This window comes from Falco peregrinus, chromosome 1 (assembly GCF_023634155.1).
Source record: "Falco peregrinus isolate bFalPer1 chromosome 1, bFalPer1.pri, whole genome shotgun sequence".
In the NCBI taxonomy this organism is placed as follows: domain Eukaryota; kingdom Metazoa; phylum Chordata; class Aves; order Falconiformes; family Falconidae; genus Falco; species Falco peregrinus.
This window is the reverse complement of record NC_073721.1, coordinates 63,808,371-63,825,918: the sequence shown is the minus strand read 5'-3', so window position 1 is coordinate 63,825,918 and position 17,548 is coordinate 63,808,371. Positions and strand designations below refer to the sequence as shown.

The 17,548-nt window shown below is 34.8% G+C and overlaps 1 protein-coding gene across 7 annotated transcripts in view; it reads right to left on the bottom strand.

Moving 5' to 3' along the window:
* CEP128 (centrosomal protein 128) overlaps positions 1-17,548 on the bottom strand; it is a 133,161-nt gene that overhangs the window by 59,963 nt on the left and 55,650 nt on the right. For all 7 annotated transcript variants that reach the window (XM_027779216.2, XM_055807732.1, XM_055807747.1 and 4 more), the window contains 3 exons: positions 15,718-15,894; positions 12,495-12,554; positions 10,701-10,893 (listed from right to left, as the gene is read on the bottom strand). In XM_027779216.2, the coding sequence (XP_027635017.1) occupies positions 10,701-10,893; positions 12,495-12,554; positions 15,718-15,894 (430 nt within the window). The remainder of the gene's footprint in view (positions 1-10,700; positions 10,894-12,494; positions 12,555-15,717; positions 15,895-17,548) is intronic.

The following is a 17,548-nucleotide window of genomic DNA, read 5'->3' as shown; positions in this document are numbered from 1 at the left end:
AAGATTGAAATGTGTGTCCATTATTACAAGTGGGTTTTTAATAAATTACAGACAGAGACTTGTTATTTGGAAAAAAACACTTTACAGCTTATTGTTCTAATCACTGATACTGTATGAACTATACAGTTAATTTGCTTGCCTTGCTTGACTCAAAAGGCAAAAATCCTTTAAAAATGTTTTCAATTACAAAAGCCATCAAGCATTTAATAATACCAGAGTTCCCATTCTGTAAAACCAAAACCAAGAGACCACGTCAAAAAGTAATGAAAAGCTGAATTTCAGATACAGCCAGTTGTTACCTTGAAGATGCTAATCAGAGTAATAAGTTCATTAAATTGATTAGAACCTAGCAGTTTGTCATACTTAAACCACTACAAGGAAAAAATGCACAGATTAATTAACCACCTAATTTAATCAGCTGATTTAATCTTTATATAAGATAAAAAACAGCTTGTTTTCCTTTTTTCAAGGATTCATTGGTAATGCCTATTCTGTAATTAAAACTATTTTGTTGTATACAGTCAAGATTAAGAGTTGATTTTACTGGAGACTGAAGTTTTTCTCAAGTGAGAAACTTTTTGGTAGTGAAACAGAACTTTACTTCAAATCCTCCAAATACACAATATTCAATAGCTCTCACTTTTGGGGGGGTGGGAAAAGGTTTTTAAATCACCTGTCAGCTGAAAAGATATAAAAAGCTGTTAACATACCAATGAACTACACTGAAATGCATATTCTAATACAGTCTGACAAACCCGAGGCAAAAACATAACGTTAGCTCTAATTTTAAAAGATGCTGAATACATAATATAGCAATGTGCAAGATTTCAAATACTTCTTAAAATTTCAACAGCTTTGTTATATCAAAAAATCTTAGATAGTAATTTTCTATTCATTTCTGCTCAAACTTCCAACGTGATTCATTAGTATTTTAGACTAAAGTGACTTTGACTATGGCAATAGGTGGGAGGACCATAAAGCCCTTTGCTCAGTTTCATTTCCTGTAAGACAGAATATTATTTAATTAAACAGGCATCTCTAACAGATATTAAAAGAGTTTCCTGGGAATGCTATTTATGCCTAATGAAGACTGAGTGACAGACAGCATGTTTCTGTTATGCACTTCTCAGGAAAGCATTACATTCAAGACACAAGCTTGAAAGTGCCTGCGTTGGTTGGGTTCTTTTGTTTGGTTTTTTTCAAAAACAGTTGTAAATCAGTGATGCTGATTTAGTATGGAAACACTATATAACCTGAAAGCATGACAATGCCTTCCATGCTGAGTCAAGGAGTTCTGATAAAGTTGTACAAATGCTTAAAAGGTTCTCTTTTATTATGTAGTGTTAAAGCACTGTCCAGGTATAACTGTGATTATATACACTCCTGTGCCATCATTTCAACAGCTGTAAAGAAAACCGAAAACCCAATAGTTCTTAGAACATCAGCTCTTTAGCTTGGTTTAAAGAAAAGAAATTCATAATTCACAACAGCAAGAAAACACTAAATAATATATTCAAACTATTTAATATATATTAAATCCCCATCCTCCAGGTTACTTCTGTAATTCTGATTTTTGTTTCCAGTAAGTGTAGGTAAACCAAGACGTAAAACTAATAAATTTAGTCTCTTACTGTTAGTGTGCATTACAAACTCTGCAATTTAATGTTTAAAGGACACATCATGCTTACTAAACTATACATCTGTACATAAGTTTCAGATAAGCATTTAAAGTAGGTGATTCAGAAAGAAAAACTAATAATCAAAGGTAGTCTTACAAACATCTTAGCTACAATTTGATCCTGTCTCTTACCTTCATTTTTTCCACAATGGCAGCCATATTTTTATAAGTGCATAAAAAGATAATGGCAAATGAAAACAGATGCATAAAATACTAGATAATTAGAGCAGTGTATGTCCAGACTGATATTTCCAGTTTTCCAATAAAAAAACAAACTCCACAAGGTAAGATTTCCAAATGCTTTGGGCTTATTTCCATTCCTCTAAGACTCTGAATGCAGGTTCATTTTGGCAAAGTTTAAAATAACTCAGAAGTCCTCCCTCCTCCTTCCCCCATCACATTAAAAAAACCAAACATTATTTAAAGGGCAAGAACACTATTAAGAAGAAATTAATTATCTGAATAGTAATTCTATTTCAACTTCATGCATTTTGAAACTTGTCATCAAAAACAAGTATTATGGAGAAGTTTCTCTCAAACCCTTCAGATTCCTTCCTTTACATAAGAAAAATCTTCTCTACTTGACGTTCCAATTCACTGCTCAATAAGAGATGACCTTAAAATACCTTGTGATGTTTCTTGCTGTCTGGAAAGGACTGTGTTGTCATACAAGGACAGTATGAGGTAATATATGAAAAAAGAAAACAAACAGGAAGATAACAAACAAAGCTGAAAGGGCAGAACAAGGCTTAAAGTTATATTCACAACAGTACATGCACTTCACTATTAAACTAAACATAAGAGTTTATAATAGAAAGATATTGCAATATTTTGATTTTCACTGGTTCCTACTTTTCTTTTTCTCAGTTTAAGCAACAAAGATTTCTCAATTTCAGTGCAGTACATGGAGTGCAAATACACTGTCTATGTATTTTGAACTTTTACACTTTCTGTTTTAGTGTTACTGGCTCAAACAAAAATTGGACTTAGTTGCTTTAACAAAAAAAAAAAAAGTAATTTGGAAGATAAGGTTTTGTCAAAACAAAGTCTTTCATTTCAAATTACATTTCAAATCTACTTTAATATAACAGATCTTTGAATCTACATTTTCCACAGCAGTCAAATAACAAACAATCCTGACTGAATGAGGAAAAAAAATTAAATCTCCCAAAATTAAAATAAATTGATGTCTGGCTTCAGAGATCACTTACCAAATATCTGTAAAATATACTTTCTTTACCTTCACAAGTGATGAAACTAGTAGCCAGCTGTATGATTAACAGATGACAATATCACTGAAAACAGCTAAACATGTAAGGCTTCTAAAATTCGATTTTCTATCCTCAAATCTAAGACAGTGCACAAAAAATATTTTTTCTTCTGATGCTTGATGACAATGAATGTAATTAGAATGAGAACAGAATGAATGATAAATATAATGCATAAAGCATACCACCACAGACTTGCCTGGTAGATTTGTGCTTGTGACAACAGCATTTAACATAAGTCTACTGTAGCTCAGGACTAGAATAACTACCTTCTTAAGCCTTACTTAGCAGTATAATATGTATTTTATATATATATATAATCTACAAATCTAAAAATTTAGTAATTTAAATATGATTACAGAGGATGGTTGCTGAGAAGTGGTACAGAATATAGCTTGCATCACCTGGGACTTTATCTAAAATAGTGTTTGCAGTTATATCTGAGGTAAAATCAGTGTAAGGTCTGTATATCAGAGCAATGCACCTGCTCTTCTTACATCACTATATAAAAACTTACTAACATTACTTTATTAAAAAAAAAGAATGTGGCCTTGCAAAATACGTCAGGTCTTATTTGGCTAGCCAATATTTCTTTGCTGACTCTCCATGTCTTCTCTGAAGTAGAAGTATATTATCCTGAAATAAAAGAACTGTGCAGACTCCACCTCCCACTGCTATATGACACCATGTCTAGCTTCTATACATTTCAATATTACAAGATTTTCTTGGAAGAGTTATGTTCCAGAATCTATTTATACTAAGTTTCCTCTCTGTACTCATTCAAGGGTATAAGTGAGCCTTAATGTAACAGAAAAATATGTACTTTTACATATAAGGTAAATATTAAAGCATTTAATATCTGTTACATAAAACCACATACTCTTAACACTTTCAATTAAAAAATGATGACAAAATTACAATGCCTGTAATATTTTAGATGGATTTAAGCAATAACAAACAAAGATTGCTACAGCTTAATGTTGCTTTTTATTTTAATCAGTTACCCTAACTACACTATATATACACAGAATTAGCTGTTTTCAGAAATAAATTCAAGATTATAAATATTCTGACACACGGACAGAGGTGGTCAAAGCTAATGAAATCTTACAAACACAAAGATGGAAAGATCAAGAAAGGATCCACACATTTTTACCACGTATTGGTAAATAAGGTCAGGGCCTAAGCGCAATAGTCAATGCTATTCACTTAGTCAACATACGTTTTTGAAATTAACATGGTATGTTCCAACAGCTCCCAAGCGGTTGACTCTATCCTGCTGAGCTAAGGCTGGTAAAACAAAATGCTAAAATCATTCTTGATCAGAAATGAAGAATTCAGACATACAGCAAAGAGAAAATAACTATACACAAGACAGTTTGATTACAAAATTCAGAGGGAGTGGATATAGCAAAAAAAAATTAAGGGGTTTTACTACTAATGATTTTTTTTTCCTTATGGAAAATAAAATTGTAGCAAAACTCTTGACTATGTTTTCTAAAAATTATGTTCTGCTCTTGATGAAGAGACAGAGCTAAAACTTTCTTTTGACTAAACCAATCAGCATCTAGAGCAAATCTAAGTCTGTGAGACCAATGGATGCTTCCAGGATCACGTATAGAATTCCACCGACTTGTGTAAGTTTTTCAGACTACTCAATCTGGCTAGACCACACAAAATTGGATAAATGAAAGAACTTTGACCAGGTGTTGAGCACAAATCAGGAAGACAGTATTTTTCCTACCTTCAAACATTTCTTTATCATCATATCATTCTAGTGATCTGAACTAATTTTGAAACAGATTTGTAAGAACACTTCAGCATGCTCAGTGATTCCAGAATACAAATGAAACTTGGTTAAGAAATTGGACTATACCTCTTATTCCCTCAGACCTTTGTCTACTTTGTTAAAATATTGAATGCTTAGTGCAGTGCTATTAAAATGAGTTTGATTATGAGATCAAAATCACCTCAGGAGAAGAAATCTAAGAAATCTTTATTTTTACGTAAGTTCGTACTTAACTGAAACATCCCATTGGGTGGTGTGCTAGATAAATAATTTGTTCAGCAGTAAACTGTACCCAAAGTACAGATCTTCAAACCTGAAATCAGAACCCTTCAGTTCTTAGGTATTTATAAATATTGCTAGACTGCTGGATTTCTTAAAGTCTCCAGGATGGCATGCTTATCAAGACAGACAGAGAACATTACTGTATGTTCCTTCATTCACTATTCTCAAATTCCTAAATCTCTATGTTAGCTTACTTGTAATTCTGACAAATACACCTTGTAGACAGCCCGTCTACCACCCACAGGTAGGACTGTGATCATATTAACACTTCTACAGAAATTCCTAAGGAGGATTCAAAAGCCTAGATATTTACAAATGCTTCATTGAAGAAGGGAAAAGAAACAAAATTCCTGAAACATCCATCAATAGAGCAGTTTGAATATTCATCCTACCTACTTTTGGTATGTCCACCATAAATCTCTATTTTTATCCTTTCCCCCACAAAAACCATCAATAAACTATAATAACCAATCTGTTGAAGGCAAATCAACAAATTAATTTCTTGGGAACATGGTTTCTCTGTCTTGCTTTTATAATTTCTGATTTACGTAAACTTAAATTAATGAAGTATTTTTAGACTATATTAATTACTCAGGCAAGTGGTTTGTATTGGTGGGAACAGTCAAACATATGCATGGGTATTCACAGAATCAGTCTTCTGATCAAATGTTCCATCTAAAATCTGCATCATTCCAAATGCAGCAGAAAAGTATTTTCATCCATTTGACCAAATTTGACTGAAAATCCATTTTATTAAATACCATCATCAAGTATACTTTGGTGTTAAAAAAAATAAGTAAAGGGTCTTTTTATCAACCAGAGTAAATCCACTCTGCCTACATTTGCTTTATTCCTGCACCTGGGTTTTCCCCATTTCATTATTGAGTGTCTTAGCATTCTATAAGTACTTCTTCCATTTTCCATGTTTAAGCAACAAAAGCCAACCATCATTCTGTCTTAATTTAAATTTTCTATCATTTTGATACATTACTTTCTCCTTTCAGCTTAACTTTTTTTTTTTTAATGCTATTAGCAATAGTTTTTTTTTTTCCCTTTTGGAAAGCAGCTTTTCCAATTTTCATGTTCAAGTCATTTATACATTAAACACTTCCCATGTTTACATTATACTAGTTGCATCATAATTAAATCTGGGGTTTTCATTCAGCACATAAGAGTATTTGCCCAATAAATTTAAATGGCCATATTTTTTCCGGCAAATTCCTTTTTTAAATAAAACAATATATCTTTATAAACATTTTCATGTATCAATTCATGAATAACAGTACTCAAAACTCACATTAACATCTGTTATGCATTCTAATATTCCTCTACCTTCCACCAACTTACGAAACAGAACCGATTTGGTGTAATGAAGGCCAGAGTTTTCAAATTAAAAAGACCATCTATGTTGACATGACTGAAAAAAGTAATTGAAATCACATGTAGATTGTAAGTCTGTTATTGCACACTGTCATATGCACTATCGTTTAATACAGTGGCACGAGAAAATGGTATTGAATACCAAGTCAACCTGCCTATTTCTTACTGCATTAATAAAAAAGATCTCAAACCTTTGTTCAATCTTTGTGAACAATATTATGAATTTCTTCATAATTTTTATAAAGCAATGTTAGTTAGTTTTTATATAGTGATGTAAGAAAAGCAGGTGCATTGGTCAGCTCCCCCCAGTTTATATACTGGGCATGAGGCTTTATGGTATGGAATGCCCCTCTGGCCAGTTGGGGTCAGCTGTCCCAGCTGTGCCCCCTTCCCAGTTCCTTGTGCCCCTCCAGCCTTCGCTGGCAGGGCCCAAGAAGCTGGAAAGTCCTTAACTTAGTAACACTGCTCAACAACAACTGAAGACATCACTGTTATCAGCATTATTCTCATCCTAAACCCAAAACAGAGCATTGCACCAGCTACCAGGAAGAATATTGACTCTTCCCAGCTGAAACCAGGACAAACCTCAGGATGCACATGTATCCTGGCCCCAGGCCTTAAACCTAACACTGTCCTGTGCTGTCAGCATCCTCTCATCTTTTTATTAGTCTTATCTCTCATCCTCAGTTTGGTGGAATTTTAAAGCATGTTTATTATTTTGTGTTGCATAGAAAACTTTAACAACTATGTAATTTATTTTCTTTTCCTTACCTACTTTTAACCAGCATTCACCGCTAGAAGTAGACAGAAGAGAGCAATTTACTTAGAATTGCAGAAATTGTATTATGTCAAGTAACAAATGGAACTGAGCATATTTGTAGGGAACAAAGGAATGGCTCTTATAAAAAGAAGGTATAAGATTACATACTATTATTTCTGCTCAGTGAATAGCACTACTTCTTCCCACTCTTTTCAGTTTAATAATTCCCATGATAACTTTGCCTATAGCTTGAAATTCAAATGCAGGCTGTGAATTTTTCCACAAAGCCTAAACCAAATTAGCTACAATGGCATTAAAAACTGAATAAGGTTTGCTTTATTTCCTATGCACTTAAATTAAAAAAGGCATCTCTCAGGGAGATCATCTTAGTAGATAATTATTCAAATATAAGAGCACTAATACATTATTAATATTATACCAGGGTCTTGGCAGTATCATTTTAAACAAATGAAGGCTAACAATAGAAACATTCGAATTTGAAACTTCAGAGCATGTTCTCTTTCGAAGTTCTTTGTAAGTGGAAGAAGAAAATCTTGACAGGATCTTACTATTCTTGTAAACCAAATAACCTGCATTGTTCTACAAAATACAAAAATGCTTTTGTTATGGCTATTGTTGTTCTGCTATTGTTTTGGGTTTGTTACTATATTTCACAAAATATTTTCAACAATAATTGTCAGCTACCAGAAGCTATAACTACACTTAAGTTTACTCTCATCTGAGTCTACATCAATCTAAATACAAAATAACTACTAAACAAAATTATTGAAGAGTACTCATTCTGTCTGACAAAAAAAAAAAAAATTATGAGCACCAAGTCCTGAATAAAGACAAGAAAAGAGTTTTTTAAAAACAACACAAGAAAAGAAAACCTGAGAGGTGACACCTTCCTTTGGAAATTGAGGTAACAGAATACAAAAAAAGATCATACCACGACACAGTGCGATATGTAAAGAGTAGTCCAGCATACCACATAAAAAGATACAGACCAGATGACAGTCAGCCCTATTTATAGACTGTATCAACCCATAAGGCATATTAATAGTTGTCAAGGTTTAGCTACATGCAAACTTTCAGTACAAGTACTTTATTCTCCTCCATAGCTCTTAGAGATATCAGTATACAATTTCCTCACCATGCAGCCTTCCATTTTTTCAGGCTTAACTAGATCCTCCAACAAAATTTTATGTGAAAGAAGTGAAACCAAAGACACTATTTCAAATGGAAATTCTGATCCCTGGACCCTGTGTCAATTAGCTTGCTTTCTCAGTGATCATTTTCATGCATTCACTTATCTCTTTTTCCTTTGATGTCATATTCCTTCTAGCTCTACCTAAGATTCCCAGCTATCCACACTTTCCTGAAGTATTAAAAAGTTTGCTCTTCTGCTGAGACAGTAACTTCAAGGAAGAGTATGAGCAAGCATACACATGGCGTGCACGCACTAGAGAATTAAAATTCCCAAAACGCTTAATGCAGGTCTTGAGATAACATTGAGCCTTAAAATCAAGAATTAACCTCATACAACATTTCCTCCCTCCTCTGTTCTCGTATAAAAACTTCCGACTCCATTTCCTTTGGTTACTTAATTCTTGACACTAGCTATGTTATCCTTTTTATTCGACCTCTTTTTGACACTAGCTATGTTATCCTTTTTATTCGACCTATATTCTAAAAGCTATATTATGCTTTTAAACAATAATAACTAGAAAGTTACCACTAATTATTACTGTTATGGGAATATTGTAGAATCATGGAATGGTTCGGGTTGGAAGGGACCTTTAAAGGTCACCTAGTCCAAGGCCCCTGCAATGAGCAGGGACACCTTCAGCTCAGAATCCTGTCTCACCTGGCCTTCAACACTTCCAGGGATGGGGCATCCACAGCTTCTCTGGGCAACCTGTTCCAGTGTCTCACCACCCTCACAGTCAAGAATTTCTTCCCAATATATAATCTAAAACTGCTCTCTTTCAGATTAAAGCCATTACCCCTTGTCCTATTGCTACAGCTCTACTAAAGTCTGTCCCCATGTTTCTTACAAGCCCCCTTTAAGTATCGAAGGGCTGCTGTAAGGTCTCCCGGAGCCTTCCCTTCTCCAGGCTGAGCAACCCCAACTCTCTCAGCCCGTCTGCATAGATGAGGCTCTTCAGCCCTCTGAGCATTTCTGTGGCCCTCCTCTTGGAAACTAAAGAAAGCTTCTAAACATCAGAAAGGTAAAGGTGCAGAGTTGTCTTCCGCAAGTAGTAATGACAGTAAATAAGATACACCTTTGAAGATAACACTTCACAAATAAATTATGAACATACTGTAAATGCTAGTGACTCGACTCAAACAACATGCACAGATTCTGCCTGAGCAGTATCAAGTCTCCAAGCCAACACTTCAAAATTTTACACTTCACCTAAGTTTGGATTTAACAAGATCCACTCCAACATTGTTTATAGCAACAAAAGTATTGATTTCAGACAGCAGAAAAAAATATATCTGGTTTTAAGGGTGAAAATAAAGATGCACTGTAAATTGTTTATGTTCCAAGTTTGCTGTAATGCTCTGGGTTTACTATATACTCTCAATTGAAATAATGTGTTAATTTAAGCTACAAGTAACAATATAAATGAGCTTGTACACAGGCAAAAAGCAGAATAATGAAAGACTAAGATCTTCCTTTCTTCCTGAGACTCCAGAATAATAAGCTTATGATGAAAGCATGTTTCTCTACTCCTAAAAGCACTCTGCTCAAAGCTGATCTTCAAGAAACTATGAAATAATAAACTACAAGTACCTGAACTGAAACTACAAGATTGCTCTTGGCTGGGGACAGCAAGGTCCACCCCTATGAGAACAATTACACCACCCAGTAAAATCTGATTAGTATTTCCCCTTCATGACAAGCATGGATGGTATGTATGCTAGCACCAAGTCTGGCACACACCAGCTCAGAGTGAAAATCACATGTCAAAAGAGGGAGAGAATTATGCATATGTGGTATTCCAGATACAATGCCATTCATTTGAGTTAGAACCAAAGCTTGTCTGTCTTCATTTTTGCAACACAGAAGGGATGAGAAGAAAATTTGCCAAAGTTCTTTGTACATAAAATTGAAGCAAAAGGGAGTAACTGCACAGGACTTGGCACTGCTTTGGGCTCTTTCTTTTTGACAGATAAAAGCAGCATTACCAATGCTGCCTCAGACTCTTATATAATTCCTCTTTGCCTGGCTTGTGGAATGCCTCAGATGGTACAGTTGAAAAATAACTTCCATATACTTCGTCCGTGTTGCAAACTCATGTGTTACTCAGCCATTGTACTGGGTTGAAATGTAGTTGATTCCATTTGCCTTTTTTGTCAGCAAGAGAAAACAAAAAACCTGTTTTCTTCTTTATCATTAGCATGTTACCAAATTAAGAGTTTGTTACCAAATAACGAGTTGATAAAACACATCTGAATACGCCACAGGAATTATAAGTAGAATTTTAAAATTCATTCTCCCTTTTATTAACAAAAATGGAACCAGCAACATACCTCTTTTTTCTCTGTGAACTTCTTCCAGAAGTTTTTCTTGCTTTTTTATCTGTTTAAAGAGAGACTGATGTTCAGCCTCCTTCATCTGTGTAAACTGCTTGAGCTGTTCTCGGCTCTGCAGTAAGTAGCATCGCAGCTTTTTTTCCTTACTTTCTCTCTCCTTTACCTCCTCACACAGCCACTGAAGCTTAGTCTACATTAAAAAGAATGGGACAATAAAAAGTAAAGAATTCTAATCAAAATAAGAGGACAAATGTTAAATGATCAAATTATCTTTGGAGTCACAGATTACTCATTTGTACCTATTACTGAATGATACTACTGATAAAAGGGGACATTTAGATATATTAAGAGAACACACATTGACCTTCAAGGAGTCTCAAAAGACAGATACACTTTAGTTGATAACGGTATGTGAAGAAGCTATACACAGATTTATTTTGTTTTTACCCAGGAGCATGAATTTCCTAGGGTAGGTATGGAAATTCACATTGAATTAGTGCATACATCGACACCAAGAGATACTCTTTCCTTTCAGAATACCTTTCTCTCTTCTATGTTGACAGAATTTAAAGCATTTATCCATGTAAAAAAAAAGTGACATCGATCCTTTCTGGTTAGCAAAAGTTAATATTTAAGGTTTGTGCAGAGGAAAACAGGGAAGAGAGCTCATAAGATATGTCACAGTCAGTATAGTAAATCTAGAAGTGGTAAAAGAAAATGCTTTCACACAACCCATTTAAAACAGAAGGGAAAAAAGTGGGGGGTGGCAACACACGTGATTTTAAGTAGTTGTTCATATTAGACTTTCCTCGAGTAACTAAAGACACTTAAGTGAGAAAAGTGAGAAATGTATGCAAATGGTTATTAGGTGCTCTTTGAAAGGTTTTTTTAATAATGTCAGTGTCACTTTTTTAAATAAAGAAAATACTTCCTGCATAACATTTCTGCTTTAATTCAGATCTTATCTCTGCTATCTATAGTGTCAGTCTTTCTTAGCCTACAAGTCTTACATAGATCATACATCATCAATAACCTTATATTATCTTGCATGCACACAGCTGCATTTTTTCCTTAAGTCAATTCTCTTGTGGCTTTGACCTTTTTACATGAAGAAAAAAAAAATATTCATGTCTTCTACAGTTTCTTGTGATCTCCTTTGATCACGAGAGACTTACTCCTTGTCAAAGATATTGGATGAGAAATGTGTTTATGCATGTGAGTTGGGGGAGCTGGAGGAAAGCTGAAAAATGGAAGGGAGGGTTTATAAGTTACCAGTCATCACTTTGAAGAAGTTTTCATGTATGTGTGCACCCACATTACAGAATTCAAAAACTTAAAACAAAGGGGGAAGGGAAATAGTTCATTTTCTGAGAATCCAACCTAATATCCTTTAAATTTCATAAATAACAGCCTTACTTAAATCAATTTCTTGCCTTGTTATAAACTTGTAAGAGAAACTTAACCTGCTAACTACGTTCCCATGTTTTTCTCATCTCAGAAGAACTGAACCAGATTTAAAGGCTATCACTGCAGTTACTTCAATGCATTTTTTGTAAAAAACAGAATTGCTATTTATTTTGCTATAGACACAACTATTTCTTGTCGATAGCAAAGTTTGAAAAATTATTCCATCACTTGAAATAAAAGTCTGGGAATACCAGAATTATTGCCAAAGAAATGCTTTTATATTTTTCTTTTTTCCCTTGAAGTGCCTTTTCAAACACACTTTCAACCGAATGATTATAAATGTTTGACATTAGCTTATTCAGTACATTTCAGTTTGACTATTACCTTTGTTTCTGCTAACCAGCGATGAGGATCATTCAGCACCATTGGTGTAAGTGATATTGCCTATGGAATAGTAAAAGGAGAAAGAAATAGGCATAAAAATGGGGAGTAGACACAAAGGAGAGATCATCTTTCCTGCTTACTGGAAATTCATCAAATAATTATTCTTTGCTAAAAATCCAGCTTGGAAATTGCATCTGTAAATGGTTTAATAGAACTATTAACTGTGAATTAGTCACATTTGAAAGCAAATTATTGAAACTCACCAATACAAATTTTGTTTAAAGATACAGCTTCAGTTGCAACAATAATAATCTGCAGTCTTCTCCCAAAAATCACTACGATTATGTGTTTCAAACACTCCCAGAACACATCTCTGCATCCAAGGTGTGTACTCTGTTTGAAACTATATCCTTTTTTGCAAATATCATAATATTTCCAAACAATGCAACCAGACTCTAATTTAAAATTTCTATTTCTTAAGACAAACTTCAAAGTCATTCAACTGTTTTTCCTCCACGCAGCAGAATAGTAGCTGCACGTAAACCAGAACTAGAAGAATCAATTGTTGTTAGTCATTAAAATCATTACCACTATATCCACAGAAATGCAACATGTTTTATGTTTTATCAAAAAGTTAAAAAGGACAAACTCCCAAAATCTTTACATTATGCCTCATGATGATGGCCTTAGTGTTTTCATGAAAAAGACAAAGCACTTGCTTTGAATATCTGATAGGCATAAAAAGAAAATTATCATCTTCGTTAAGTGGATAAAAAGAAGATAAATGTGCTGAAATGCTTCATTAGTACTTCAGTGTCTTTCCTGTATTCAAACGGAATTATGTTAAACTTGTTTTACAGGTACTTCTACACATGCTTTTCACATTACTTATTTAAAAAGTTGGTGATAATGGATTTTTCTTTTCCACTGTATGAGTTGATACACAAGGGGGAAAAAAAAGTCTCAAACAGTTCTCAACTGATTTTTTTTTTAAAATAGAGTAAACTATTAACCTTATGTCCAGCTCATCCTTTAACTCCTGCAATCCTATCGCATGATCATTACATTGTGCCTTTCTCCAATTTAAAGGTTTGGGGGTGGGGGGTGTTTTTAATTTACCACATTTTGCAATTCAGTGAGTCTTCATATACTTTTAGTCCTGGTCCAATAATTTTTGTGACTAGAGTATTTCTTTAAGAGGTATTTCTATGGGCTTTATTAAGTGTCATTGGTTCAGTGTAGTTAACAGCACCATCTAATTACGTACATACACGTTTTAAGTGGCAGTTATCACCACATAAGGACACAGCTGAAAAGAAAGGCTTTAGTAGGCATGTTGACCATGAGTTCACCAAGCACTGCCTACCTGAAAGTTGAGACTTCCATGGCAGCAAACCTCATTCTGTGCAACCACATTCAAAGAAGGCAGTATTCAGGTGATAGCTTAAGCATGAATAGTGTAGTTATTGAAAGCGTAAGATTTCTTGTAAGAAAAGACTAATTGGAAAAATAAATTTGAAGAATACATGTGGAATTCTTTGCTTAGAACACCAGGATGCAGTGGTTATAAAAAAATCCAGTACATTGCCATCTGGGAAGATTAAGCCTGGTGTTTAAGTTGTCTGAACACAGCTATTTATCCATCAAATTCCCCACTGCTCCACCTCAGCTGCAGTGGCAACTTCTTGAAGTAAAAGAGCTTGTCTGAAAACTTCTAGAAACCTTGGCAATACCTAAAGTACTGGGCAGAGGAACAATATAACAAAGGAAACTCCTTACCTTTAAAAAAAAAATATTCAGATCACAAACCACAAAAATGTATAACATTTGTTTTCATGTTAGCTGTCTAGTCAAAAAAATCAGATTCAAATTTGTTTTAACTTTGCCAGTGATAAACAGCTAAAGGGGATAAATAAAGAGAATTGTGAAAGCAGAGATCAGCAAAACTTTATCCAGAAGACAAGAACTCTGCAGGAGGTGGGAAGGAAGTCCAAGAAGGCATGGTTTGATGACCAAATACCTGGCAACTATAGCAGATCACAAAGACTTAATAAAAAAAGACTTATCTGTTAGGATAGAGAGGAGAAAGCTTGTTTGTCAGATATATTTCCTTAGAATTCTCAGCTTTTTGTGGGCTGCAACATACCAACCCCATAGATAAGTGAAGAAAAAGACACAACCATACTACAAGGTTGAAATGAAGTGACTTCTCTCCCCACCTTTAAACAAAACAGATGAGGAGATAAAAGAGAAACTAAAACACAGAGAAAATATTAAAAATATAACAGATTTACAGTGTCAATGTGGAAAATTTTCTATTTCAAAAGCAGCACAGCCTAATCAAGTAACCAAGAACCGCAGAGCGGAAAGCACTCTGTTTAAATAGCAAGACAAAAAAGGCAAAATCTTAGCGTGCTCTATGGTCACAGCTAAGGCTAAAAGCCACCACATCAGGCACTTTTAAGTGCCCATAAAGCCAGTGAGTACGGCCACAAGCTCAGTCAGACTGTTTGTGTTCCTTATTCTCAGCTGCGTACAATGTCGGTTTAAGAGGTTTAGTCATGTAGAATCATATGGAGGGAGGAAGAGAGGGTTCTGCCCCTGGGGAGCAAATGAGAGGGCTCAGGAAAAAGGCTAATGAGAGACAAGGGTTGCAGAAGTAGTAGTAAAAGAATGAAAAAAAGTTACAGCAAGCAAGCTACAAGTTTCTTGAAACTTTGAGTCTGAGTTTTCTGGATATAAGGACCCGCTCCACAAAAGAGGGCATTATAAACTCTTTTCGCTTCAAGCATTTACTTTAAAAACAAAGCATTTAAGTGAATTTTGATAAAACCTTTCCTCTATTTTTCCCCAATTTTAAGAGCCTTTTAGGTCTTTCTTGAGGACTTCCCACCTCTAAGAGGTGGCCTAGGAAAACCTGCTTCAAAATTCTGGCTGATGTAAGGTCCTTTCATACAAGTAAACAAAAGAAGATCTATTTCTCACAAAAAAAAAAAAAATGGCAAAAGAAAGCAGTAACGATTAACATGTGAGGAGATCTTCAGAGTATCCCATTCTAATACTTAGCAATATACATCTGTACCAGCTAAATATCCATAATCCTGTTGTCCATAAGTTGTTTATACCAATTAAGTGACAGGAGACAACAATACATACAAGTTCTCCCGCAAACACTCATTAACAAAATAACAAAATCTACAGAATACTTAGAAGTTAGAATTACTTTGAATTTCTCCATGGAGTCCCGAGAAAAAGTCTCACAAGCAGCATCAATTTCACCTCCTATCATGGTGAGAATGGATTCCTGTTCTATTTCTAAGTGACGCAGCTGGTCCTTAAACTGTAGTCTGGCCTCATCCAGCCTTCTCAAATGATCTTCTTCGTTACTGATCTGCTTATCCTGGAGTGAGTGAAAATAACACAAAAAAAATTATTGCATTAATGATATAACATACATCATTAGTAATATCTCTTTCAAACACACTATACTCACTCATGCACTGAGTTCAGTTCCTTGCCATGGAAAATAATACCTCCTAAACACTATTCGTAAGTTCCTCTCTTGATTCTCCTTACTCTCCTGTATATCAGTTATGAAGAAACTGCTACCAATTGCAAACCCAACAATCACAGAGACTATTTTCAGAGTCAAAACCAGACATTCTATTAGAAATCTCTGTTTCACGAATAGGAGGAGGTCCCACCACAAATACTCCCCTTAGTATCTTTTACCCTGAACCGTTACAGGCATCTAATCTCTGCCATCACAAAGAGACCCCTGTAGGAAACCTGTATTGCCAGCCAGTGTGTTTGCAAAGGTGAAGTATTCAAAGAATATCTGAGCAACTGGCACTGAGAAAAGCATTTCTTTCCAATGTCAGAAAGATCATTAAATGTTACAGATCTTTTTAAAATTCAGATTCTCTTCTGTTATATCTGTAATAGAGCCACCACATAAAACTGAACTCAGCAGCAGTTTTGTTATACAATATATTGAATTATGCATTTTAATTAATATAACAAAACTATCTTGTGAGAAGAAGTGAAATTGGTTCACACCTGTTTGCTGCTGAGATCAGAGGATGTAATGCAGCAAAAGGTAGACACTTTACAGGCATACTTCAGTATCTGCAAGTACACTCAGAATGATGAGAAAAGGAAGAATAATAATTTTGAAAGTTTATTAATTATGAACCTGCAATGACAAGGTGCAACTGTTTAAACTGTATTTATTGTAAATCTTCATATACTGCTCTCATGAGCCACCACTGTGGTGCCAGGTAATTTCTAACATACGAGTTCTGTCAATGGGACATATGGAATCGTAGAATGAATCATTTAGGTTGGCAAAGATCAAGTCCAACTGTAAACCTATCACTGCCAAGTCCACCACTAAACCACGTCTGTAAGCGCCACATCTACACATCTTTTAATCACCCCCAGGGATAGTGACCCCACCACCGCCTTTGGCAGCCTGTCCCAGTGCTTGACCACCCTTTCAGTGAAGGATTTTTTCCCCACTATCTCATCTAAACTGCCCCGATACAACCTGAGGCCGTTTCCTCTTGTCCTGTCACTTGCTACTTGGGAGAAGAGAGTGACACCCACTTTGCTACAGCCACCTTTAAGTCTAGGTGTTACGTCTATTAGCAAAATGGGTGGGTTTTTTAATATAGGTGACCCTTCAAATGTGAAAAAGCCATACCTCAAACAGCCTGATTTTTTTCTTTTAATTCATAAAAAATACTTGAGTTAGACAGTAGCTACTTCAAACTGAAGGAATCACAAGAATTTTTAATATGCACAGGTTCTAGTATTTCTGCATTACCCATATGGGAGTTGAAATAGCAGTTCTGATCTAGATCAGTATTCTGAAGGTAATGAGATTGCATTATATATGCTTCCCGTGTCAGTATTCTATTCTGTCTTATTATTCACTGAATGCGTCCATCACATGCCAAAGTTCACTCCCAAAGACCATGACTAAAACAGTATATAACTCAGTATTTTTTCCTTTATTTTTCATCTGCTTGATTTTCTGAGCGTGCCAACAT